The 25,253-nt window shown below is 38.9% G+C and overlaps 5 protein-coding genes across 6 annotated transcripts in view; all 5 read left to right on the forward strand.

Annotated features, from left to right (window-relative positions):
- LOC146468218 (WD repeat-containing protein 93-like) overlaps positions 1–21,926 on the forward strand; it is a 34,268-nt gene extending 12,342 nt beyond the window's left edge. Inside the window, exons 13-15 of one of the 2 annotated variants that reach the window (XM_085124712.1) lie at positions 18,579–18,715; positions 21,007–21,133; positions 21,477–21,926. In XM_085124712.1, coding sequence (XP_084980838.1) covers positions 18,579–18,715; positions 21,007–21,133; positions 21,477–21,497 — 285 coding nt within the window. In that variant the 3' untranslated portion in view covers positions 21,498–21,926. The remainder of the gene's footprint in view (positions 1–18,578; positions 18,716–21,006; positions 21,134–21,476) is intronic. The other variant, XM_085124713.1, reaches the window with a different exon arrangement.
- Positions 9–2,668, forward strand: LOC146468219 (adenosine receptor A3-like). The gene has a single exon (XM_085124762.1). The coding sequence runs from the start codon at positions 238–240 to the stop codon at positions 1,270–1,272; it is 1,035 nt and encodes a 344-aa protein (XP_084980888.1). The 5' UTR covers positions 9–237; the 3' UTR covers positions 1,273–2,668.
- Positions 3,242–4,114, forward strand: LOC146468220 (uncharacterized). The gene is given in 2 exon segments (XM_085125132.1): positions 3,242–3,542; positions 3,544–4,114. Coding segments are annotated over 2 exon segments (858 nt in total). The 5' UTR covers positions 3,242–3,255.
- Positions 6,457–7,742, forward strand: LOC146468221 (beta-1 adrenergic receptor-like). The gene has a single exon (XM_085124714.1). It carries the CDS (start codon positions 6,589–6,591, stop codon positions 7,621–7,623), a length of 1,035 nt encoding a protein of 344 aa, XP_084980840.1. The 5' UTR covers positions 6,457–6,588; the 3' UTR covers positions 7,624–7,742.
- Positions 21,927–22,932: 1,006 nt separating the features above from the next.
- On the forward strand, positions 22,933–24,204 carry LOC146468222 (adenosine receptor A3-like). Its single transcript, XM_085124715.1, has one exon. It carries the CDS (start codon positions 23,062–23,064, stop codon positions 24,076–24,078), a length of 1,017 nt encoding a protein of 338 aa, XP_084980841.1. The 5' UTR covers positions 22,933–23,061; the 3' UTR covers positions 24,079–24,204.
- Positions 24,205–25,253: the final 1,049 nt, after the last annotated feature.

The raw sequence follows: 25,253 nt of genomic DNA on the forward strand, positions 1-25,253 counted from the left end.
TATAGTTTTAGAAAATGGCTGGGTGGGGGGCCAGGCGTTCATGGCTTTCATTAAATATCTGGCCGGTACTCGACGACCATTGGCTGCGAACCAGAAAAAAAAATGATATGCGCATGTTAAGATCGCTTGTTTCTCGTTGATTGCAAAGCTCTAATTGCCGCCGCAAGTTAATTACAACGCACCCTCCTCTTTCATCAAAGCATAAAAAGCTCTCCTCGTTTAGTTACAAAACTGAAAATGCAGAACATATCAGCCACCACTGGATCGAACAACACGACCTCGTCATCTTCTGAGGATCTTCCTTCCAAAACAGAAGGACTCGTGTTCTGCACTGTTTTCGCGTTGGAAGCTGTCTTAATTGTCGCAGGAAACTTGCTCACAATTGTACTGTTTGCTCGAAACAAGAACCTGCGAAAGAAAAGTCTGTTTCTAGTCATCAATATGGCGTTTGCTGATCTAATGCTGGGAACTGTGGGCATTCCTTTGTATATTTACGACATCGGGGCTCAGGGTTATTTTCTGTGGACAGCAAAGATGTCGAAATCTTTCTATGATTCAGTGAAAGTCGCTGACACCCTATTTGCTCAGGCGTCAATAATTTCTGCAACCTTCATATCGGCTGAGAGGTGTTACGCCATTTATTGGCCGCTAAAGCACCGAACACTGTCAATGCGAGCCTACCGCATTGTCATTTTCGTGGTGTGGACACTAGCTGCTGTTGTTACCACAAACATTTCCCTCATGTGCCTCTTAATTTCATGCAATTATGCGTTTTATGTTTTTATTATATACGCCCCAACTCTTCTCTTTATCGTATGCGGGTGCAACATCGGTATTTGGAGAAAGTTTCGAAGTGGAAGGATGGCTTCACAACAGCAAAACAGAGCGGTACAAAACCAACGCTTGACAAAAACTTTGCTTTTTGTATCGATTATAGCTTTGATATCTTGGCTTCCTTTAATTATTGGAAACTTATTAGTCCTTAATGGTGTATCGGTGCCTGTTTACCCATATTTTTTCATTTTCGATATTCTAAATTATTCCAACTCTTTCCTCAACCCAGTCATATATGCGTTACGAATTCCTGAGTATAAACAAGCGCTTGGTTTGTGCTGTTTTAGAAGGCAGGCAGCGATCAACCAAGAAGATAATGAAAGAAGATATAACAGGGCTGCCGCTTTGACGCCGACGACACAGCTAAGAACATTTCCAACCCATCTGTGTCATCTAAACATGGCGTACGAAAACGATGTTCTGGATACAAAGCTGTGAGAAGTTTGTCTTCCTTTCTTACGTCGGTGGATTTTGAAACGTGGAAACAGAATTGTTCCCAATCTTCGTTTTCTTTTTTACTACTCTAGGTTAATTGCATTTTTATATTTTAGGCCTCATATTCGTCCCTTTTCTTTTGTTGTTCTAGAGATTTCACTGAGATTTCCATAAACTACCAGACTGTGTATTCATGTTAACCTGTCGCCTGAGGTTGTAGGACGCTCAAATAATCTGACAGGCGTTGAAACGCAAATATCATAAGCCGGTGTAAAAAACAAATATAATAAGAGGATAACGTAGATCATTCTCCCTTTTAAATATAGAATAGCGGTACCTGGTTAAAATGATTTGTAAAAAGATTATGAAATTTCTGTAGCGTATCGGCTCGGATAAAAATGATGTATAAAAATTAAAACATAAAGAAATTTAAATATAGCGAATAGTACGCATTCAGAACTAGAAATACATGCTAAAAGAATGTTGACAAGACTGCTAAAAGAGATCACTTTTTTATACTTTTTGGAAAGCAGCAATATAAGCTGTTTAATTTTTTTTTCTTCGCTTCAACTTCAGATGTGGAACACAGGTGTCTCTAATTAGGTCTATGAGAACTGATTTTGCAAGTTTGGTGCGGAAAGACAGCTAATAGTATTTCAAATGTATAGTGGCAGATAGATACAGGTAGTGATAAATGAGTTTTGATAAATTTTAACGACGGTGCCTCCTGTTGCTACGGCGCATACTTTCTGCGCATCTCGGGATGGTGCGGGACGGAAGAAATTCAAATTTCTTAAGGACAGTGCCTACTATTTCAAAGGTGTTTTTGCGTGGTTTATGACTATGTGGGAAAACAAGATTTTAGCAAAGATCACTGAAATCCAATATTAGGGGTAACCACGTATTTTCGATTTTTTTTAAAAATGCCACACTTTGTTCTGTTCTGTATAAAGGATATTACAAGATGGGTTAAAGATATGAATTTATGAATAAAAATAAGATTTATATCTTCACCCCACCATGTAATTTTCTTTTTATTATATAGATAAAACTATTGCTTGCCATTTTTTACCGACTGTTTGCACAAACAACCGCCGTTTGCGAAAAAGCGGGACTCCGAGATGACGACAACAATACTGTTTATATAATAAATTCACATTTTAAGCCATCAAAAGCGCGCTCCTTTCTACTCTATATAGATCGTCGTCTAATTTAGCTTACAACGCCCTTAGTTGTTTGAACTATCCTTCGCAGGTGTTCAAATGTAAGATATTTTAAATTAAACAGTTCTGTAGTGGAAATTAAACTGCAATTTTGGTTGTATACTCTTTGTTTATATATAAGTATGCTATTTTTGGGGGGGGATCTGCTTTGATTAAAAAGATTTGTCTGTGTTTTTCAATCATTTCTGGGCACTTCTAGTGAGTTGTAGCAGGTGAGTTTTTTCGTAATTAACTGTTTTTACGAATTTCATGCTGCGCGTTTCGTCTGAAGATTTATTCATGAGTTCGTTGGTTGCAGCGTTATGTAATTAATAAACCTTACTGCTTTTAATTTCTTTAAAAGCTTCCAGTCTTTTAAAACGTTTGTAAACAGCTTCACTGTAATATAAACAATTGATATGAATATATCCAAAATAAGTTTTAAAAAGTAAGAGTAGAGAACCTGTGTAGAGCGGTGATTGCAGCAGTAATAATTTATGCGCGTTATACAGCCAATCTTGATACCATTTGAAAAGCAAGCAGAAATCAATTAAAAATCACCTTGCCGAGTTCAGTCAGCAAACATTGGTTATAAATCGGATTCTGAAATGTCAGTCGGCCACAGGGAGTCCGCACTTGAACAAACATCAATTCAGATTCAGATTTTATGAATCCACAGGAATTGTTCTTAAAATGTTACTTGTTCCTCCAGCTTAGTCATCACACATTTCTGGGTCTGGCCACACGACCACCTCTTGAATTTAATTACGTTGAACGGCAATAAATGAAGGACATATCAGTAACTTCTGCATCGAACAACACGACTTCGTTATCTTCAGAAGATGTTCGTTCAAAAGCAGAAGGAATTGCATGGTGCAGCGCTTTTGCGTTGGAAGCCGTTTTTATTGTCGCAGGAAACTTACTCACAATTGTTCTCTTTGCACTGAACAAGAAACTTCGTAAGAAAAGCTTGTACTTAATCATCAATATGGCGTTTGGTGATCTGTTCTTAGGTGCTGTGCATGTGCCTCTTTATATTTTATTGATCGGAAATGGCCATCAGCTTTGGGAGTGAACATTAAATGAGTCTGGATCTGATCTTAGAAATTTTCGACATCACAGGGAGCGTTTTTTCACAGGTGTCATTAATTTCTGCAGCTTTCATATCCGGGGAAAGATTTTACGCCATTTACTGGCCACTGAAACACTTAACAGTGTCCATGCGAGCATACCGAATTGTTATCTTTGTGGTATGGACACTATCGATCTTAGTTTCCATGGTCGTTTTTTTAGCATGCGTCTCAGTTTCAAACAAACATGCCGATTACTTTTTAGCATCGTACTTTGTTACTCTACTGTTCATCGTATGCTGCTGTAACATCGGTATTTGGAGAAAGTTTCAACAAGGCGGCATCGCACCATTGCAACAACAGAATAGAGCGTTCCAAAACAAACGCCTGACAAAAACCTTGCCGTTTCCATCTGTTATTGCTGTACTATCATGGCTTCCTTTACTCATTGTGCAATACTTAGACATCATGACAGTCTTACCTGGAACAGTCAACATAGTATTTTTCTTGTGCTATTCCAACTCTTTCCTCAACCCGGTCATGTATGCACGCAGTGATCAGTACGGAAGGTAACGAAACGAGCCATAACAGGGCTGCCTCTTCGTTATACCGCTGTCACAATTGAAAACATTTTCAACCCTTCCCAGCCGTCTGACAATGGCATACGAACAGGACGTTATGGATACCAGGTTATGAACAGCTACAAAATGAGTGAACCGATTCGGACATTATCACATTGGTCAAGTTGTACGCACATGAGTGTATTGTTAAAAAAAAGCTAAATCGAACTGATAGAGCGGTTTTCAGTTGACTGTCGAAAGTAATTTCGCGTTTGCCTTGGTTTTACTTTACTACGCTTTGTGATTGGTTGAATAAACCCGCACCACTTTGTTAACCAGTGAGAAGCAAAACCAAAACCAATCGTAGTTTGTTCGCACAAAGTTTCCCGCTCTTGGCGCCGGTTACACGTATTTGTTTTGAATTCTGATTGGTTCATTGTGTTGTTTATCTCTGTTGTGATTGGCCAGAGTAATGACCTTGGTTTTGGTTTTACGACACTCAATTAAAAACTGCTCTGGTACATAGCTGGCAATCTGCGCTTTCGAGGTTACTTATCTAGTGCCTTGTTTTAAGCTCCAGCTGATTGCACTTCGCTTTTGTAACCCTTTGCAAGAGAGGCCCTGTTTGGATTCGTTGTGTTGCTGCTGAAATGCTAAAACCTAAAGTACAATTCATCTCTGCCGTTTGTTCTAAGGAAACGGACTTTAAACCCAGACGGAGCAAACTGTGTTTCGCTTTAACGAAATCAAACCACATTAAGACCTGGTTTCCTACATCAGACCAGCACCATTGTCATTACATTCTCGCTACTGTTGATCACGCTGTAAAAGCGAAAAGAAAGCTCGCATGGTGAATAAATCTCTAAATGGGCTCGCACCTGATTGTCTTCGATCTAAATTTGTCGAGCGTAGCACCATTACGTTCTATTCCCTTTGCAACACTGAAGATCTAAACTTGTTGTTCCCCTTCCTCGCACCAACATTCTTCAGTTAAGAACAGTTTCGGGTATAGTGGTGCGCTTTTATGGAACAGCTTGCCAACTCAATTGCGGCAAGCAGGATATCTAGGATCTTTCCACGCTGACTGCAGCGACTTCTTTAAGCTTTACTAAACACGGCTCTCGTGTAAAGCAGTTAACTTTATTTATGTGTAGTTTTAGATGGGTTATGAATTCTTGAAAATAGTGTTTTATTGATCAGATATGTGATGATGTACTTGAATTGTTACTGATGAGAACACCGCGGATAAATAAAGGTATTTGATTTGATTTGAACTAAAACAAAGAACAAAGAAAACGAAGGAATTGTGTTGTATCTCCGTTTTGTTGAGTTGTGGACTTTTTACAACATCACTAGGGCTTATAACATGTGACCAATTTGTTACAAAATCTCGCTGATGTTGCCTGAGAGAGAAGACGAATAATGAATAATGAATGAAAAATGAATAACATGATAAGCAACATAAAATTTCCAAAGAATTGTGAAATGTCTGTATTGAATTTTGTGGACATCTGTCTCATTTGTACTCGGTCCGTTTCCAATACAATATCATTGTTTACTCGGGTTGAAGAAAGATTGACATTACGTTTTAATAATTTATTATGGTTGCTCACTTAGGAGCACGCTTGCGGGCTGTCTAATTACGTTTCATTTCAGTGCGCTTTCCAAGTCGTACAAGACATATGTACAGTGTACATTTGTCAGTTTCACCGGTTTTTTTTATGGTTTGTTTTATTTCTTTGCTAATTTTGGTTTTTAATTTCAAAGATATGTTTTCAAAGCATTTTGTTTTTCTTTTAAAGTTTTGTTACCAAAGATTTTGTATGCATCATCGTCGAACGTTGAATCATCAGTTCGCAATCAAATAAACGTCTTTGAAGGCAACGTGTTACAATCTTGTTACAGTATTGCAGATAAAGATGGACATTAATTGCGTCCCAGGAAAAAAAAAAATTGTGTTCATTATATGATCACTTGTTTCACTTCGATAGCATAACTTTTTTTTATCACCTCGAGATTCAGACTTGCAACCTCAAGATTCATATTTGTAATTTAAACGAATATTTGGTGTTTTAAACAGATTTGAGAAAGGAATATGCTGACGCATTGCAATCTCTTTACAGTGGCCCGGGGAACCAATATTACCTTTTCAGACTGAAACGTTCATTTCTACGCCCCCACCGACGTAGCACCAAGGGTTGTTTACCTAAAGTAATTTTAAAGTAATTTTAAAGAACCCGTGGAGCTTCGTCGGTAGTTTTTAGAAATGGCTGGGCGGGGAGCTAGGCGTTCATGGCTTTCATTAAAGATCTGACCGGTACTCGAGAACCATCGGCTGCGAACCAGAAAAAAAAAATGATATGCGCATATTAAGGCTTGCTTCTCGTTAATTGCAATAGTCTAATTTCCGCCGCAAGTTAATTACAACGCGCCCTCCTCTTTCATCAAAGCATAAAAAGCTCTCCTCGTTTAGTTACAAATCTGAAAATGCAGAACATATCAGCCACCACTGGATCAAACAACACGGCTTCGTCATCTTTTGAGGATCTTCCCTCCAAAGCAGAAGGACTCGCGTTCTGCACTGTTTTCGCGTTGGAAGCTGTCTTAATTGTCGCAGGAAACTTGGTCACAATTGTCCTCTTTGCTCGAAACAAGAACCTGCGAAAGAGAAGTCTGTTTCTAGTCATCAATATGGCGTGTGCTGATCTAATGCTGGGAACTGTGGGCATTCCTTTGTATATTTACGACATCGGGGCTCAGGGTTATTTTCTGTGGACAGCAAAGATGTCGAAATCTTTCTATGATTCAGTGAAAGTCGCTGACACCCTATTTGCTCAGGCGTCAATAATTTCTGCAACCTTCATATCGTTTGAGAGGTGTTACGCCATTTATTGGCCGCTAAAGCACCGAACACTGTCAATGCGAGCCTACCGCATTGTTATTTTCATGGTGTGGACGCTAGCTGCTGTTGTTACCACAAACATTTCCCTCATGTGCCTCTTAATTTCATGCAATCATGCGTTTTATGTTTTTATTATATACGCCCCAACTCTTCTCTTTATCGTATGCGGGTGCAACATCGGTATTTGGAGAAAGTTTCGAAGTGGAAGGATGGCTTCACAACAACAAAATAGAGCGGTACAAAACCAACGCTTGACAAAAACTTTGCTCTTTGTATCGATTATAGCTTTGATATCTTGGCTTCCTTTAATTATTGGGAACTTATTAGTCCTTAATGGTGTATCGGTGCCTGTTTACCCATATTTTTTCATTTTCGATATTCTAAATTATTCCAACTCTTTCCTCAACCCAGTCATATATGCGTTACGAATTCCTGAGTATAAACAAGCGCTTGGTTTGTGCTGTTTTAGAAGGCAGGCAGCGATCAACCAAGAAGATAATGAAAGAAGATATAACAGGGCTGCCGCTTTGACGCCGACGACACAGCTAAGAACATTTCCAACCCATCCGTGTCATCTAAACATGGCGTACGAAAACGATGTTCTGGATACAAAGCTGTGAGAAGTTTGTCTTCCTTTCTTACGTCGGTGGATTTTGAAACGTGGAAACAGAATCGTTCCCAATCTTCGTTTTCTTTTTTACTACTCTAGGTTAATTGCATTTTTATATTTTAGGTCTCATATTCGACCCTTTTTCTTTTCTGTTGTTCTAGAGATTCCACTGAGATTTGCATAACTACCAGACTGTGTATTCATGTTAACATGTCGCCTGAGGTTGTAGGACGCTCCAATAATCTGACAGGCGTTGAAATACAAATATCATAAGCCATTGTAAACAACAAATATAAAAAGAGGGTGGGGTAGTTCATTCTCTCTTTTAAACATTGAATAGCGGTCCCTGGTTGAAATGATTTGTAAAAGGATTATGAAATTTCGGTAGCCTATCGGCTCAGATAAAAATGATGTGTAAAAATTGAAACATTAAGAAATTTAAATATAGCGAATAGTACGCATTCAGAACTAAAAATACATGCTAAAAGGATGTTGACAACGACTGCTAAAAGCGATCACTTTTTTATACTTTTTGGACAGCAGCAATATAAGCTGTCTAACTTTTTTTTCTTCGCTTCAACTTCAGATGTGGAACACAGGTGTCACTTATTAGGTCTATGAGAACTGATTGTGCAAGTTTAGTGCGGAAAGACAGCTAAAAGTATTTCAAATGTACAGTGGCATATAGATACAGGTAGTGATAAATGATTTTTGATAAATTTTAACGACGGTGCCTCCTGTTGCTACGGTGCATACTTTCTGCGACTGTCCTACTATTTCAAAGGTGTTTTTGCGTGGTTTATGACTATGCGGGAAAAGAAGATCTTAGCAAGGATCACTGAAATCCAAAATTAGGGGTAACCACGTATTTTCGATGTGAGAAAAAATGCCATACTTTGTTCTGTTCTGTATAGAGGATATTACAAGATGGGTTGAAGATATAAGTTTTAATTTTCGAGCCGGGAAAATGAGATTCATATCTTCACCCCACCATGTAATTTTCTTTTTATTATATAGATAAAACTATTGCTTGCCATTTTTTCATTGCCTGTTTGCACAAACAACCGCCGTTTGCGTAAAAGTGGGACTCCGAGATGACGACAACAATACTTTTTACATAATAAATTCACATATAAGCCATCAAAAGCGCGCTCCTTTCCACTGCATATAGATCGTCGTCTAATTTAACTTACAGCGCCCTTAGTTGTTTGAACTATCCTTCGCAGGTGTTCAAATATAAGATATTTTATATTAAACAGTTATGTAGTGGAAATTAACTGCAGTTTTGTTGTATACTCTTTGTTTATATATTAGTATGCCATTTTGGGGGATCTCCTTTGACTTAAAAGATTTTTCTGTGTAATTCACTCATTTCTGCGCACTTCTGGTGAGTTGTAGCAGGTGATTTTTTTCGTAATTAACTGTTTCATCCTGCGCACTTCGTCTGAAGATTTATTCATGAGTTCGTTGGTTGCAGCGTTATGTAATTAATAAACCTTACTGGTTTGAATTTCTTTAAAAGCTTCCAGTCTTTTAAAACGTTTGTAAACAGCTTCACTGTAATATAAACAATTGATATGAATATATCCAAAATAAGTTTTTAAAAGTAAGAGTAGAGAACCTGTGTAGAGCGGTGATTGCAGCAGGAATAATTTATGCGTGTTATAAGCCAATTTTGATACCATTTGAAAAGCAAGCAGAAACCAATTAAAAATCACCTTGCCGAGTTCAGTCAGCAAACATTGTTTATAAATCGGATTCTTAAATGTCAGTCGGCCACAGAGAGTCCGCACTTAAATAAACAGCTGGCATCAATTCAGATTCAGATTTTATGAATCCACACCAATTGTTCGTAAAATGTTACTTATTCCTCCAGCTTAGTCATCACACATTCCTGGGTCTGGCCACATGACCACTTCTCGAATTTAATTACGTTTATCGCCAATAAATGAAGGACATATCAGTAACTTCTGCATCGAACAACACGACTTCGTTATCTTCAGAAGATGTTCGTTCAAAAGCAGAAGGAATTGCATGGTGCAGCGCTTTTGCGTTGGAAGCCGTTTTTATTGTCGCAGGAAACTTACTCACAATTGTTCTCTTTGCACTGAACAAGAAACTTCGTAAGAAAAGCTTGTACTTAATCATCAATATGGCGTTTGGTGATCTGTTCTTAGGTGCTGTGCATGTGCCACTTCATATAATATTGATCGGAAATGGCCATCAGCTTTGGGAGTCAACGTTAAATTAGTCTTTGGATCTGATCTTGGAAATTTTCGACATCACTGGGAAAGTTTTTTGACAGGTGTCATTAATTTCTGCAGCTTTCATATCTGGTGAAAGATTTTACGCCATTTACTGGCCACTAAAACACTTAACAGTGTCCATGCGAGCATACCGAATTGTTATCTTTGTGGTATGGACACTATCGATCTTAGTTTCCATGGTCGTTTTTTTAGCAGGCGTCTCAGTTTCAAACAAACATGCCGATTACTTTTTAGCATCGTACTTTGTTACTCTACTGTTCATCGTATGCTGCTGTAACATCGGTATTCGGAGAAAGTTTCAACAAGGCGGCATCGCACCATTGCAACAACAGAATAGAACGTTCCAAAAGAAACGCCTGACAAAAACCTTGCTGTTTGTATCTGTTATTGCTGTGCTATCATGGCTTCCTTTACTCATTGTGCAATACTTAGACATCATGACAGTCTTACCTGTAACAGTCAACATAGTAGTTTTCTTGTGCTATTCCAACTCTTTCCTTAACCCGGTCATGTATGCGTTGAGAATTCCCGAATTTAAAGAAGCGCTGGGTTTCTGTTGTTTTAGATGGCAGGCAGCGATCAGTACGGAAAGTAATGAAAGGAGCGATAACAGGGCTGCCTCTTCGTTACCGCTGTCACAATTGAAAACATTTTCAACCCTTGCCAGCCATCTGACCATGGCGTACGAACAGGACGTTATGGATACCAGGTTATGAACAGCTACAAAATGAGTGAACCGCTTCGAACATTATCACATTTGTCAAGTTGTTCGCACATGAGTGTATTGTTAAAAAAAAGCTAAATCAAACTGATAGAGCGGTTTTAGTTGACTGTCGAAAGTAATTTCGCGTTTGGTTTGGTTTTGCTTTACTACGCTCTGTGATTGGTTGACTAAACTCGCACCACTTTGTTAACCAATGTGAAACAAAACCAAAACCAATCGTAGTTTGTTCGCACAAAGTTTCCCGCTCTTGGCGCCGGTTACACGTATTTGCTTTGAATTCTGATTGGTTCATTGTGTTGTTTATCTCTGTTGTGATTGGCCAGAGTAATGACCTTGGTTTTGGTTTTACGACACTCAATTAAAAACTGCTCTGGTACATAGCTGGCAATCTGCGCTTTCGAAGTTACTTATCTAGTGCCTTGTTTTAAGCCTTAGCTAATTGCACTTCGCTTTTGTAACCCTTTGCTAGAGAGGCCTTGTTTAGATTCGTTGTGTTGCTGCTGAAATACTAAAATCTAAAGTACAATTCATCTCTGCCGTTTGTTCTAAGGAAACGGACCTTAAACCCAGACGGAGCAAACTGTGATCGCTTTAAAGAAATCAAACGACATTAAAACTTGGTTTCCTACATCAGACCAGCACCATTGTCATTACATTGTCGCTGCTGTTGATCACGCTGTAAAAGCGAAAAGAAAGCTCGCATGGTGAATAAATCTCTAAATGGGCTCGCTGCTGATTGTCTTCGATCTAAATTTGTCGAGCGTAGCACCATTACTTTCTATTCCCTTCGCAACACTGAAGATCTAAACTTGTTGTTCCCCTTCCTCGCACCAACTTTCTTCAGTTAAGAACAGTTTCGGGTATAGTGGTGCGCTGTTATGGAACAGCTTGCCAACTCAATTGCGGCAAGCAAGATATCTAGGATCTTTCCACGCTGACTGCAGTGGCATCTTTAAGCTTTACGACTTAATCTAAACACGGCTCTCATGTAAAGCAGTTTACTTTATTTATGTGTAGTTTTAGATGGATTATGAATTCTTGAAAATAGTGTTTCGATTGATCGGATATGTAATGATGTACTTGAATTGTAAGTGATGAGTAAACCGCGGATAAATAGTTATTTGATTTGATTTGATTTGATTTGATTTAATTTGAACTAAAACAGAGAACAAAAAAAAAAAAAAAACGAAGGAATTGTGTCGTATCTCCGTTTTGTTGAGATGTGGACTTTTTACAACATCACTAGTGCTCATAACATTTGACCAATTCGTTACAAAACCTCGCTGATGTTGCCTGAGAGAGAAGGCGAATAATGAATAATGAAAGAAAAATGAATAACATGATAAGGAACGTAAAATTTCCAAAGAATTGTGAAATGTCTGTGTTAAATTTTGTGGACATCTGTCTTATTTGTACTCGGTCCGTTTCCAGTACAATATCATTGTTTACTCGGGTTGAAGAAAGATTAACATTACGTTTTAATAATTTATTATGGTTGTTCACTTTGGAGCACGCTTGCGGGCTCTCTAATTACGTCGTACAAGACATTTGTACAGTGTAAATTTGTCAGTTTTACGGGTTTTTTTATGGTTTGTTTTATTTCTTTGCCAATTTTGGTTTTTAATTTCAAAGATAAACATTTTGTTTTTCTTTTAAAAGTTTTGTTACCAAAGATTTTGTATGCATCATCGTCGAACTGTGAATCATCAGTTCGCAATCAAATAAGCATCTTTCCAGGCAACGTGTTACAACCTTGTTACAGTATTGCACATAAAGATGGACATTAACTGCGTCCCAGAAAAAAAAATTGTGTTCATTATATGATCACTAGTTTCTCTTCAATAGCTTAACGTTTTTATCACCTCGAGATTCAGACTTGCAACCTCAAGATTCATATTTGTAATTTAAACGAATGTTTGGTTTTCTAAACAGATTTGATATAAAGTAATTTGCTGTCGCATTGCAATCTCTTTACAGTGGCCCGGGGAACCGATATTACCTTTTCACACTGAAACGTTCATTTCTACTCCCCCACCGACGTAGCACCGCGGGTTCTTTACCTAAAGTAATTTATAGCTTGTCATTAGGTGACAGATGCTATAGTTTTAGAAAATGGCTGGGCGGGGAGCCAGGCGTTCATGGCTTTGATTAAAGACCTGGCCGGTACTCGACGACCATTGGCTGCGAACCAGAAAAAAAAAAATGATATGCGCATGTTACGATTGCTTTCTTCTCGTTAATTGCAAAACTCTAATTTCCGCTGCAAGTTAATTACAACGCACCCTCCTCTTTCATCAAAGCATAAAAAGCTCTCCTCGTTTAGTTACACAACTGAAAATGCAGAACATATCAGCCACCACTGGATCGAACAACACGACTTCGTCATCTTCTGAGGATCCTCCCTCCAAAGCAGAAGGACTCGCGTTCTGCACTGTTTTCGCGTTGGAAGCTGTCTTAATTGTCGCAGGAAACTTGCTCACAATTGTACTGTTTGCTCGAAACAAGAACCTGCGAAAGAAAAGTCTGTTTCTAGTCATCAATATGGCGTTTGCTGATCTAATGCTGGGAACTGTGGGCATTCCTTTGTATATTTACGACATTGGGGCTCAGGGATATTTTCTGTGGACAGCAAAGATGTCGAAATCTTTCTATGATTCAGTGAAAGTCGCTGACACCCTATTTGCTCAGGCGTCAATAATTTCTGCAACTTTCATATCAGTTGAGAGGTGTTACGCCATTTATTGGCCGCTAAAGCACCGAACGCTGTCAATGCGAGCCTACCGCATTGTCATTTTCATGGTGTGGACGCTAGCTGCTGTTGTTGCCACAAACATTTCCCTCATGTGCCTCTATATTTCATGCAATCATGCGTTTTATGTTTTTATTATATACGCCCCAACTCTTCTCTTTATCGTATGCGGGTGCAACATCGGTATTTGGAGAAAGTTTCGAAGTGGAAGGATGGCTTCACAACAGCAAAATAGAGCGGTACAAAACCAACGCTTGACAAAAACTTTGCTTTTTGTATCGATTATAGCTTTGATATCTTGGCTTCCTTTAATTATTGGGAACTTATTAGTCCTTAATGGTGTATCGGTGCCTGTTTACCCATATTTTTTCATTTTCGATATTCTAAATTATTCCAACTCTTTCCTCAACCCAGTCATATATGCGTTACGAATTCCTGAGTATAAACAAGCGCTTGGTTTGTGCTGTTTTAGAAGGCAGGCAGCGATCAACCAAGAAGATAATGAAAGAAGATATAACAGGGCTGCCGCTTTGACGCCGACGACACAGCTAAGAACATTTCCAACCCATCCGTGTCATCTAAACATGGCGTACGAAAACGATGTTCTGGATACAAAGCTGTGAGAAGTTTGTCTTCCTTTCTTACGTCGGTGGATTTTGAAACGTGGAAACAGAATCGTTCCCAATCTTCGTTTTCTTTTTTACTACTCTAGGTTAATTGCATTTTTATATTTTAGGCCTCATATTCGACCCTTTTTCTTTTCTGTTGTTCTAGAGATTCCACTGAGATTTGCATAACTACCAGACTGTGTATTCATGTTAACATGTCGCCTGAGGTTGTAGGACGCTCCAATAATCTGACAGGCGTTGAAATACAAATATCATAAGCCATTGTAAACAACAAATATAAAAAGAGGGTGGGGTAGTTCATTCTCTCTTTTAAATATAGAATAGCGGTCCCTGGTTGAAATGATTTGTAAAAGGATTATGAAATTTCGTTAGCCTATCGGCTCAGATAAAAATGATGTGTAAAAATTGAAACATTAAGAAATTTAAATATAGCGAATAGTACGCATTCAGAACTACAAAATACATGCTAAAAGGATGTTGACAACGACTGCTAAAAGCGATCACTTTTTTATACTTTTTGGACAGCAGCAATATAAGCTGTCCAATTTTTTTTTCTTCGCTTCAACTTCAGATGTGGAACACAGGTGTCGCTTATTAGGTCTATGAGAACTGATTTTGCAAGTTTAGTGCGGAAAGACAGCTAAAAGTATTTCAAATGTATAGTGGCATATAGATACAGGTAGTGATAAATGATTTTTGATAAATTTTAACGACGGTGCCTCCTGTTGCTACGGTGCATACTTTCTGCGACTGTCCTACTATTTCAAAGGTGTTTTTGCGCGGTTTATGACTATGTGGGAAAAGAAGATCTTAGCAAGGATCACTGAAATCCAAAATTAGGGGTAACCACGTATTTTCGATGTGAGAAAAAATGCCATACTTTGTTCTGTTCTGTATAAAGGATATTACAAGATGGGTTGAAGATATAAGTTTTAATTTTCGAGCCGAGAAAATAAGATCCATATCTTCACCCCACCATGTAATTTTCTTTTTATTATATAGATAAAACTATTGCTTGCCATTTTTTCACCGACTGTTTGCACAAACAACCGCCGTTTGCGAAAAAGCGGGACTCCAAGATGAGGACAACAATACTGTTTATATAATAAATTCACATATAAGCCATCAAAAGCGCGCTCCTTTCCACTGCATATAGATCGTCGTCTAATTTAACTTACAACGCCCTTAGTTGTTTGAACTATCCTTCGCAGGTGTTCAAATATAAGACATTTTAAATTAAACAGTTCTGTAGTGGAAATTAACTGCAGTTTTGTTGTATACTCTTTGTTTATATATTAGTATGCCATTTTGGGTGATCTCCTTTGACTTAAAAGATTTTTCTGTGTAATTCACTCATTTCTGCGCACTTCTAGTGAGTTGTAGCAGGTGATTTTTTTCGTAATTAACTGTTTCATGCTGCGCACTTCGTCTGAAGATTTATTCATGAGTTCGTTGGTTGCAGCGTTATGTAATTAATAAACCTTACTGGTTTGAATTTCTTTAAAAGCTTCCAGTCTTTTAAAACGTTTGTAAACAGCTTCACTGTAATATAAACAATTGATATGAATATATCCAAAATAAGTTTTGAAAAGCAAGAGTAGAGAACCTATGTAGAGGGGTGATTGCAGCAGGAATAATTTATGCGTGTTATAAGCCAATTTTGATACCATTTGAAAAGCAAGCAGAAACCAATTAAAAATCACCCTGCCGAGTTCAGTCAGCAAATATTGGTTATAAATCAAATTCTGAAATGTCAGTCGGCCACAGAGAGTCTGCACTTAAACAAACAGCTGGCATCAATTCAGTTTCAGATTTTATGAATCCACACCAATTGTTCGTAAAATGTTACTTATTCCTCCAGCTTAGTCATCACACATTCCTGGGTCTGGCCACACGACCACTTCTTGAATTTAATTACGTTTATCGCCAATAAATGAAGGACATATCAGAAACTACTGCATCGAACAACACGACTTCGTTATCTTCAGAAGATGTTCGTCCAAAAGCAGAAGGAATTGCATGGTGCAGCGCTTTTGCGTTGGAAGCCGTTTTTATTGTCGCAGGAAACTTACTCACAATTGTTCTCTTTGCACTGAACAAGAAACTTCGTAAGAAAAGCTTGTACTTAATCATCAATATGGCGTTTGGTGATCTGTTCTTAGGTGCTGTGCAAGTGCCACTTTATATATTATTGATCGGAAATGGCCATCAGCTTTGGGAGTCAACGTTAAATGACTCTTTGAATCTGATCTTAGAAATTTTCGGCATCGCTGGGAACGTTTTTTCACAGGTGTCATTAATTTCTGCAGCTTTCATATCTGGTGAAAGATTTTACGCCATTTACTGGCCACTAAAACACCTAACAGTGTCCATGCAAGCATACCGAATTGTTATCTTTGTGGTATGGACACTATCGATCTTGGTTTCCATGGTCGTTTTTTTAGCAGGCGTCTCAGTTTCAAACAAACATGCCGATTACTTTTTAGCGTCGTACTTTGTTACTCTACTGTTCATCGTATGCTGCTGTAACATTGGTATTTGGAGAAAGTTTCAACAAGGCGGCATCGCACAATTGCAACTACAGAACAGAGCGTTCCAAAACAAACGCCTGACAAAAACCTTGCTGTTTGTATCTGTTATTGCTGTACTATCATGGCTTCCTCTACTCATTGTGCAATACTTAGACATCATGACAGTCTTACCTATAACAGTCAACATAGTAGTTTTCTTGTGCTATTCCAACTCTTTCCTTAACCCGGTCATGTATGCGTTGAGAATTCCCGAATTTAAAGAAGCGCTTGGTTTCTGCTGTTTTAGATGGCAGGCAGCGATCAGTACGGAAAGTAATGAAAGGAGCGATAACAGGGCTGCCTCTTCGTTACCGCTCTCACAATTGAAAACATTTTCAACCCTTCCCAGCCATCTGACCATGGCGCACGAACAGGACGTTATGGATACCAGGTTATGAACAGCTACAAAATGATTGAACCGCTTCGAACATTATCACATTGGTCAAGTTGTCCGCACATGAGTGTATTGTTAAGAAAAGCTAAATCGAACTGATAGAGCGGTTTTCAGTTGCATGTCGAAAATAATTTCGCGTTTGCTTTTGTTTTGCTTTACTACGCTCTGTGATTGGTTGACTAAACTTGCACCACTTTGTTAACCAATGAAAAGCAAAACCAACACCACTCGTAGTTTGTTCGCACAAAGTTTCCCGCTCTTGGCGCCGGTTACACGTATTTACTTTGAATTCTGATTGGTTCATTTTGTTGTTTATCTCTTTTGTGATTGGCCAGAGTGATGACCTTGGTTTTGGTTTTACGACACTCAATTGAAAACTTCTCTGGTACATAACTGGCAATCTGCGCTTTCGAAGTTACTTATCTAGTGCCTTGTTTTAAGCGTCAGCTAATTGCACTTCGCTTTTGCAACCCTTTGCAAGAGAGGCCCCGTTTGGTTTCGTTGTGTTGCTGCTGAAAGGCTAAAACCTGAAGTGCAATTCATCACTGCCGTTTATTCTAAGGAAACGGACCTTAAACCCAGACGGAACAAACTTTGTTCCGCTTTAAAGAAATCAAACAGCATCAAAACTTGTTTTCCTACATCAAACCAGTACCATTGTCATTACATTTTCGCTACTCTTGATCACGCTGTAAAAGCGAAGAGAAAGAAAACAGCTTGCATGCGGATGAATAGATCTCTAAATGGGCTCGTTCCTGATTATCTTCGATCTAACTTTTTCGAGCGTAGCACCATTACTGGCTATTCCTTTCGCAACACAGAAGATCTAAACTTGTTGCTCCCCTTCCTCGCACCAACTTCCTTCAGTTAAGAACTGTTTCGGGTATAGTGGCGCGCTGTTATGGAACAGCTTGCCAACTCAATTGCGGCAGGCAAGATCTCTAGGATCTTTCCACGCTGGCTGCAGCGGCTTCTTTTAGCTTTATTACTTAATCTAAACACGGCTCTCATGTAAAGCAGCTTACTTTATTTATGTGCAGTTTTAGATGGGTTATGAATTCTGGAAAATAGTGTTTTGATTGATTGGATATGTAATGATGTAATTGAATTGTAACTGATGAGAAAACCGCGGATAAATAAAGTTATTTGATTTGATTTGAGCTAAAACAAAGAATAAAGGAAAACGACAAAATTGTGTCGTGTCTCCGTTTTGTTGAGTTGTGGACTTTTTACAACATCACTAGGGCTCATAACATTTGACCAATTTGTTGCAAAATCTCGCTGATGTTTCCTTGGCTGAGAGAGAAGACGGTTGGTTTTTATTTCGCCTGGCGAAAAATCCAACTGCACACAACTGCACATGAATACCAAAAGGTGGAAAGTTACGCTCATATAAGGAGATGATCATAACATGTAGTCATGGTACATTTAACCTGATATCACATGGTTTGAAGTTGTCTGCTTTCCTCTCTTCTCTCTGAGAATCTAGACATTCTATGCTAGCTGTCGGAATCTTTTGTCGAACATTTTACAAAAATAAAAGAAGGTAGACACAAGAAAGCTGCATTCGTTGTTATTAACTCACTGAAACATTTGAAAAAGGTTGCAAATGTTGTTTGTTTGTGTTTTCAGACAGTTGTGCCATTTTCCTACCATCTGGAATCCTTTCCCACTCTTAACAAATACTGGAAGGAAAATACTGCTGATGCGCCACCATACAAAACAAGCAATACTATCGATACAAGGCTGCATTCCCTGATACAGGACAGGTATTAAATCAGTTATTCACTTATCAGGCAGGAGACAAGCACCGTATAGACTGGGTTTTTTAAATGCCCTCCCTTGATTAACTAATTATTTATGAAGAGAGCCATTTGAACTGAATAAGAATAAAGTTTGCGAAACGGTTGCTCGAAAGCTGACTTGCATTTGGCCTGAATAAAAGTTGTCGAGGGTTAAATTGTCTTGTTAAAAACGCTTTTATGTGGTAATTTTAAGCCACATTTAAAGAAGAGTCAACCCCGAAACCAAAAAGGAAAATGGTTATAAAACTTTTACTGATAAGTATATACAGCAGGGAGCAAAGTGGATACTTATCCTGTATTGTTTACCTTGAAAGTTGTTGTTGTTTCTGTCGAGGCGTGATGTTGAGAGGATGAATGCTTTGAATATTCGCACTTAATTTCAGCGTTGTTTTTAAAGCTATACTGACTTGACCTCTTTCTTTATTCAATTTTTGTCCACAATGAAGGTATTTCGATGTAAATCGCCGTGTTCACCGTTTACTGTTGGGCTTTGTCTGGTTGCTGGTGATTGGTGCATTTCGATCCTCGCAATCTCGTTCCCAAGGGAAGAAGAGAGAGGACCCTGGGAACGAGTTTTCGATCCCCGTTGTTCCCATCGTAGGTCGGCTACCTCAGCGGGAATTTCATTCCAATATTCCGGTTCAACTGCTGATCATGTTCAGGAGTAACTAACAAGAACATTTAAACAAAATACTTCAAATGTTGTATCTTGTGTTCTCAGATCGTTTTGTGCCCTTTTGTAAGTTAATACTGATTGATCTGTTCGAATGCTTTAGCGGAAAACTTAAATTGCAGAAAGTTGTGGAAGTAATATATCAAACACGAGGAAGAGTGTTTCCTCCGATTTCCAGACACCGAGAAGTAGGTTGGCAAAACGAGGCGCAGCCGTGATTTTTTAACCAACTTCGAGGTGTTTGGAAATAGGAGGAAACACTCTTTCGAGTGTTTGATATAGCTTCTCAAACTATTGATAATTCTTGGAGAAACTCGAAGCAAAAGTTCACAAAATGTTATGATAATTAAGATCACATTTCTAAACCTCCTCCACGGCATTTGCTTTGTTTTGGCTTGATGGATTATTAATGAGCTTGAGAATTTTATCCCCCGAATTTACTAACTGTTGTTGGGTTTACGTAAATGATTGCTGACCTTTTTTCGCCTTTTTGATGATATATTTGCCCCTTCGAAAACGAAAGGAATCAGTTTTTCAGTGCCACGAGATTCTGAGCTGACATTTCGCCGAAGAAAACTTGAGATTTTCTTACCAGCTATATTAGTAGTAGTTCATTGTAGTAAGCCTTTATTTCAACACGATGTGTCTTTTAGCTAAAAGCTTGTGGGGTCGTGTGTAATAATAACAGTGTAATAATAAGTAAAAAAGTTAAAAAACCGCTAACCTTAAAAGAACCTGATATATATTTACGATATTTACATGTCAAAAAGCGTTCAAATATAAATAAAATTGTCATCGCGATGCCGCACAGTTGAGGCGGACACTACGTTGAATTCAAAATCTTTAATGTAGTGTTTTGTTTTCAATCGTTGTATCAGTTCCCTCTGCTTCAGCTGTGGAACTCCACGTTCATTAAAACTGACAGTGTTCCATAGGATAGAGCCTCTATACGCGAGCGAGTCCTTCATATATCTAGTGTTAAATCTGGGTACGAGTACGAGCTTTATCCGAATTTCTGAAATGAAGCTTTGAGTCAGTGCTCCTGCATGTTGTTAGATGTTATGATACACAGCCAGACTACCACATCGCCGAACAAAGACCAGGCTCTAGTTGTTCAACAGCCGGATAACTTTATCCTGTGGATGAGTCACTATCCGACAGTTTCAATCTGTGCAAGGATTTCAGTGTTTCTTCTTGTACAAGCGAATATGCACACTCTAACCACAGTTAAGTTTGGGAGTGTACGAAAACCTTGGACAACGTTTAACGTGAAGGATATTTTAGACCCTGAATAGTGCTTTATCCAGCAGATAAAGTTATCCGGCCTTTGAACAACTGGGGCCAGCAGTAAGTGGTCGAAACGTCACTATCCGCATTCCATGTCTAAGAGGCGAACAATGATGAAAGCTGTGAAAGTTTTCTTTTTCCGAGTTTGCCCGTTTCACTGACTGAAAAATTCATCGATCAGTAATGAAGCTGTCATTTCATCCTATCACTGAAATAATAACCACGTCTTTCATGACACGTTTTTAAGCATTTATTATTATTGTTGTTGTTATTTTTTTAATTTGGTTGATCCCAGACTGGCAGGTCAAGAAAGCAGACAGTTGAGGCTTGAGCACCGCTGGTCACAGTATCAAACTGAAATGAAAAACATTCAGAACAACAAGATGAGAAGAAACCATTCAACATGGCTCACTGCTAAATCAGTGAGTACAACCTTCTTAGATAATTTACAGCCAGTTGGAAACGCCAATGGTTTGTTTGACTGACGGACTGACTGACCGACCGACCGACCGACCAACCGACTGCCCGACCAACCGTCCGACCGACCGACCGACCGACCGACTGACCGACCGACTGACTGACTGACTGACTGACTAGCTGGCTGGCTGGCTGACTGACTCAGTGACTGACTGACTGACTGATTGATCAATTAATTGATTGATTGATTGATTGAATGATTGATTGATTGATTGATTGATTGATTGATTGATTGATTGATTGATTAATTGATTAATCGATTCATTGACTGATTGTTATTGTTTACAGAGTGTTTTCACAACTTTGTGATGATGAAAGAAAAGTGCATAAAATTTGGTGAAGCGCCATAGCTGGCCAACCCTAAAGCATTCTGGCCACCTTGAAAGTGCATTCTAGTAACTGTAGAAGTGTATTATAAGAAGACATCACACAAGACGACTGCATCACTCACGTTGGTTCTCAGTTACACCCAAGTGTGTCTTACCCTGTCCAGGTTAGAGACACTGTCCAGGTCTAGGTTTTTCCTAGACCATGAGTGCGGAATTCCCGACTGTTCGGTTAGGTGTCCTCAGAACCAGACGAGAACATTGCAGAGTTGTAGAATGTTTTTCTGATGTAGATTTAAGCACCGTAACAATTGGTTTAATAAAGAAATCTTGATTATTTCGACTTCTTTTGAGGAAGCTTGTACAGTTTTGTACACATGAACCACACAATAAATAAAAACGTTAATATAAATAGTTGTTGAATTGTTAAATTTGCTCAGTAATATTTTAGAATAAAGGAAAGCAAAGTGCTTTGAGAGACAGAGACAGGGAAAGAACATACGTCTTAGCACGTCACTTCGTTAACTTTCTTCCGCTCAAATTATCAAGCAAGCCTACATTGATATTTTTGTTATGTTGACACTATCGTTTAAGTTTGTGGTACTACCACATCAATAAACATTCCAAAACAAACCTCAAGACTTTTGCAATACAGCCTCGTCCACAGTTGTTCTTGGGGCGCAGTGAAAGGTCATCGGTTTAGTTCCGTCCCAAGCCTCAGACAAGCAGCTCGGCCCTCTCCATAAGTTCAATTGCGCCTGCATGGTAACGAGGTTGACAGTGGCATGCTCTTTATCCACTCTTCCCCTGGTCGAATTGGAATTTGGAAATGTCGGTTTTTAAGGAGAGAGGAAAACCGGAGAACCCGGAGAAAATCCGGCGGAGCAGGGACGAGAATCAAGGACAAGCTCAACCCACATAAGACGTCAACACACTGGACGATTTTGAGTTGAGCAGTCATTTGCTAGCCAACGCTTTCTCTGTCACCACTCACGGTGTAAGACCTGCTCCCACAAAAAAGGAAAACGCCTTCCAGCTAGTTTACAAACATTCCACTTGAAATAACGGGAAACAAATAATAATCAAATCGAACATAACATGTTAAAAATCCCAACTGGCAGGAGGCAAACCAGCTGGCTATTTACAAGCGTGGCCGAGGCGGTACTTGAACCCAGGTCCTCCGGATTTCAAGTCGGGCGCCCTAACCGCTGGACGACGCTGTCTCCCAGCTGGTTCTTATTTCCATAAAAGGTTTTAATGCGCCAGACACTGGCTGCTATATATACGGCAATGTCCTAATGAAAACACATCTTAACATCAGTCTTTGCTAATAAACGTTTGCAGGGACTGAATATGTAGAATGTACTCTGAAGAAAGTCCTAATCAAAAACCCGTCGGTTGACACCTATTGACTGTAAGTTGGGAGGACGAAAGCTACAAAACGGCTCTGAAAAATCATTTATCCTCCGGTCGTATTCCACATTTTTGTCTTCCACCACGCATTCCCTTCACACATCTATATCATCATCAAGTTTACAGGATCAAAAATGAATAACGGATCAGCTCTCACTGGCTTGAACAGCACGTCTTCGTTACTGGCTACAAAGGATTTTCCTTCCAAAGCAGGAGGAATTGCATTTTTTATCGCTTTTGTATTAGCAGATGTTTTCATCGTTGGAGGAAACTTACTCACAGTTATTCTCTTTGCAGTGAACAAGAAACGTCGTAAGAAGAGTTTATTCCTTGTTATAAGTATGGCGTTTGCTGATCTGATGTTAGGAGCCATAACTTTACCTATTTATATTATCTACTTCAACGGGAATGACTATGGACTATGGAGCGTAAGGTCGCCACCTTACTTATTGGTTTGCTACTTTATCGTCGACACCTTATTCTCTCAAGCCTCATTAATTTCTGCAACCTTGATATCAGTTGAGAGATTTTACGCCATCTACTGGCCACTGAAGCATCGAACACTGTCAATGCGAGCATACCGGATTGTTATTTTGATGGCTTGGACACTAGCTATCCTTTTTTCCGCCATCTACAACCTACTGTTATGGTTAATTTCAGCAAAACATTGTCTTTATTTTTGGATTCCATACGCCCTAGCTCTGGTAGCCATTATATGTGCTTGTAACATCGGTATTTGGAGGAAGTTTCGACACAGAAATATTACTTCGCAACAAAACAACAGAGCCTTACAAAACCAACGCCTAACAAGAACCTTGCTGTTTGTATCTGTTCTTGCCTCAGTTTGTTGGCTCCCCTTAATTATCATGAACTTTTTATACTTTGGTCTTGAGTTGCGTTTCCTTTCTTTTTACTTGGACATGGCTAACTTTCTCAACTATTTTAACTCCTGTGTAAATCCAATCGTGTTCGCTTTAACAATTCCTGAGTTTAAGCAAGCGCTGGGTTTGTGCTGTTTTAGAAGGCGGGAAGCGATCAACAACGATAGAGCTGCTGCTATGACGCCGGCGACACAGCTAAGAACATTGTCGAACGATCCAAGTCATCTAAACATGGCGTACGAACAGGATGTTCTTGATACAAAGTTATAATTTGTTATTATCTATAGCATACTATCAGCATTTCATTTTATTTCGAAAGCCGGGCAAGCAAAAACTTAGCTTGACATAGACGAAAAAAGCAAATGATTTTTGCTGTTGGATTTCAAGTCTTTGTAATGTTACTACATGAAATCATGGAGGTCTTAAGCAGTACAATGCACCATCTGTAATCTTTTTAGTGGCGAATTGTTGGTAGTTTAAACAATCTTCTGGATTTTTAGGGAGCCAAGTGAGCGAGGGAGACGCGGTTTAATTGGGAAAACCCGCTGTATTCCATCGACAATTTTGGATGATGGCTATTAGCTTTTGCAAATAATTTGTTTCAGCGACAGGGCCTTTTGTTAATTTCATAATTATTTAACAGTTCTTGTAGTAGCCAAAATAAACGGCGCGTTTAAATTTACACTTATAGTTTTAAAGTCGAGTAGAGTTGTTTTCAGTGTTAACCGAAAGACAAATTTTTGTCAGTTCTGTTAGATTTAAATATCTAGTGGTATTAAAAGTTAGCTTTAATATTCCTTTAAATTAATGCGTCTATATATTTATATTCCACCAACGATTAATATACTTAATTATATTCTCTCCCCTTTAGGGGCTTTTTAATGATAATGAAACTCTGAAACCGCCTAGAAACAAGCATTTCAAATACAACAAAACATGGCTAAAGAATCCAGCTGGCTATTTACTAGCGATACCAAAGAGTTGAACTCGGGGCTACGGAGAAACAACTCCAGTTAGCGGTGTACAACTGAATCCAGCGCCATAAGCATTCGGCCACGCTGTCTCCTTTTTCACAGTGACACTAAGAAAATTTTTCATCGCTTTCTGGAAACATGAGAAGCGAAACAGGAAAATTGACGAGAGCACCTTGCTGCAGATGGCCACTGAAGATTATTCTAATTTGAGCTTTGTGCAATTGACCGCATATCAGCGGAAATTTAAAAGCATTGTCATTGACACCACCTTATTCACTGAACAAATGACTGTTATTTTCCTAGGAGACGTAAATAGAGCAATTTAAAGTCAGGTTTTAATCATCAGTATCTGCACCTGTTTTGACATTATCCATGTTATAAGTAGCCTGCGAACGCAGACATATTTCCGGCTGTGGAGATTCTCTCCGCCGAATCTCGACAGCCGGAAATACGTCTGCGTTCGCAAGCTAT

This window comes from Pavona decussata, unplaced genomic scaffold, assembly GCF_977016875.1.
Source record: "Pavona decussata unplaced genomic scaffold, jaPavDecu1.1 SCAFFOLD_133, whole genome shotgun sequence".
Classification (NCBI taxonomy): Eukaryota; Metazoa; Cnidaria; class Anthozoa; order Scleractinia; family Agariciidae; genus Pavona; species Pavona decussata.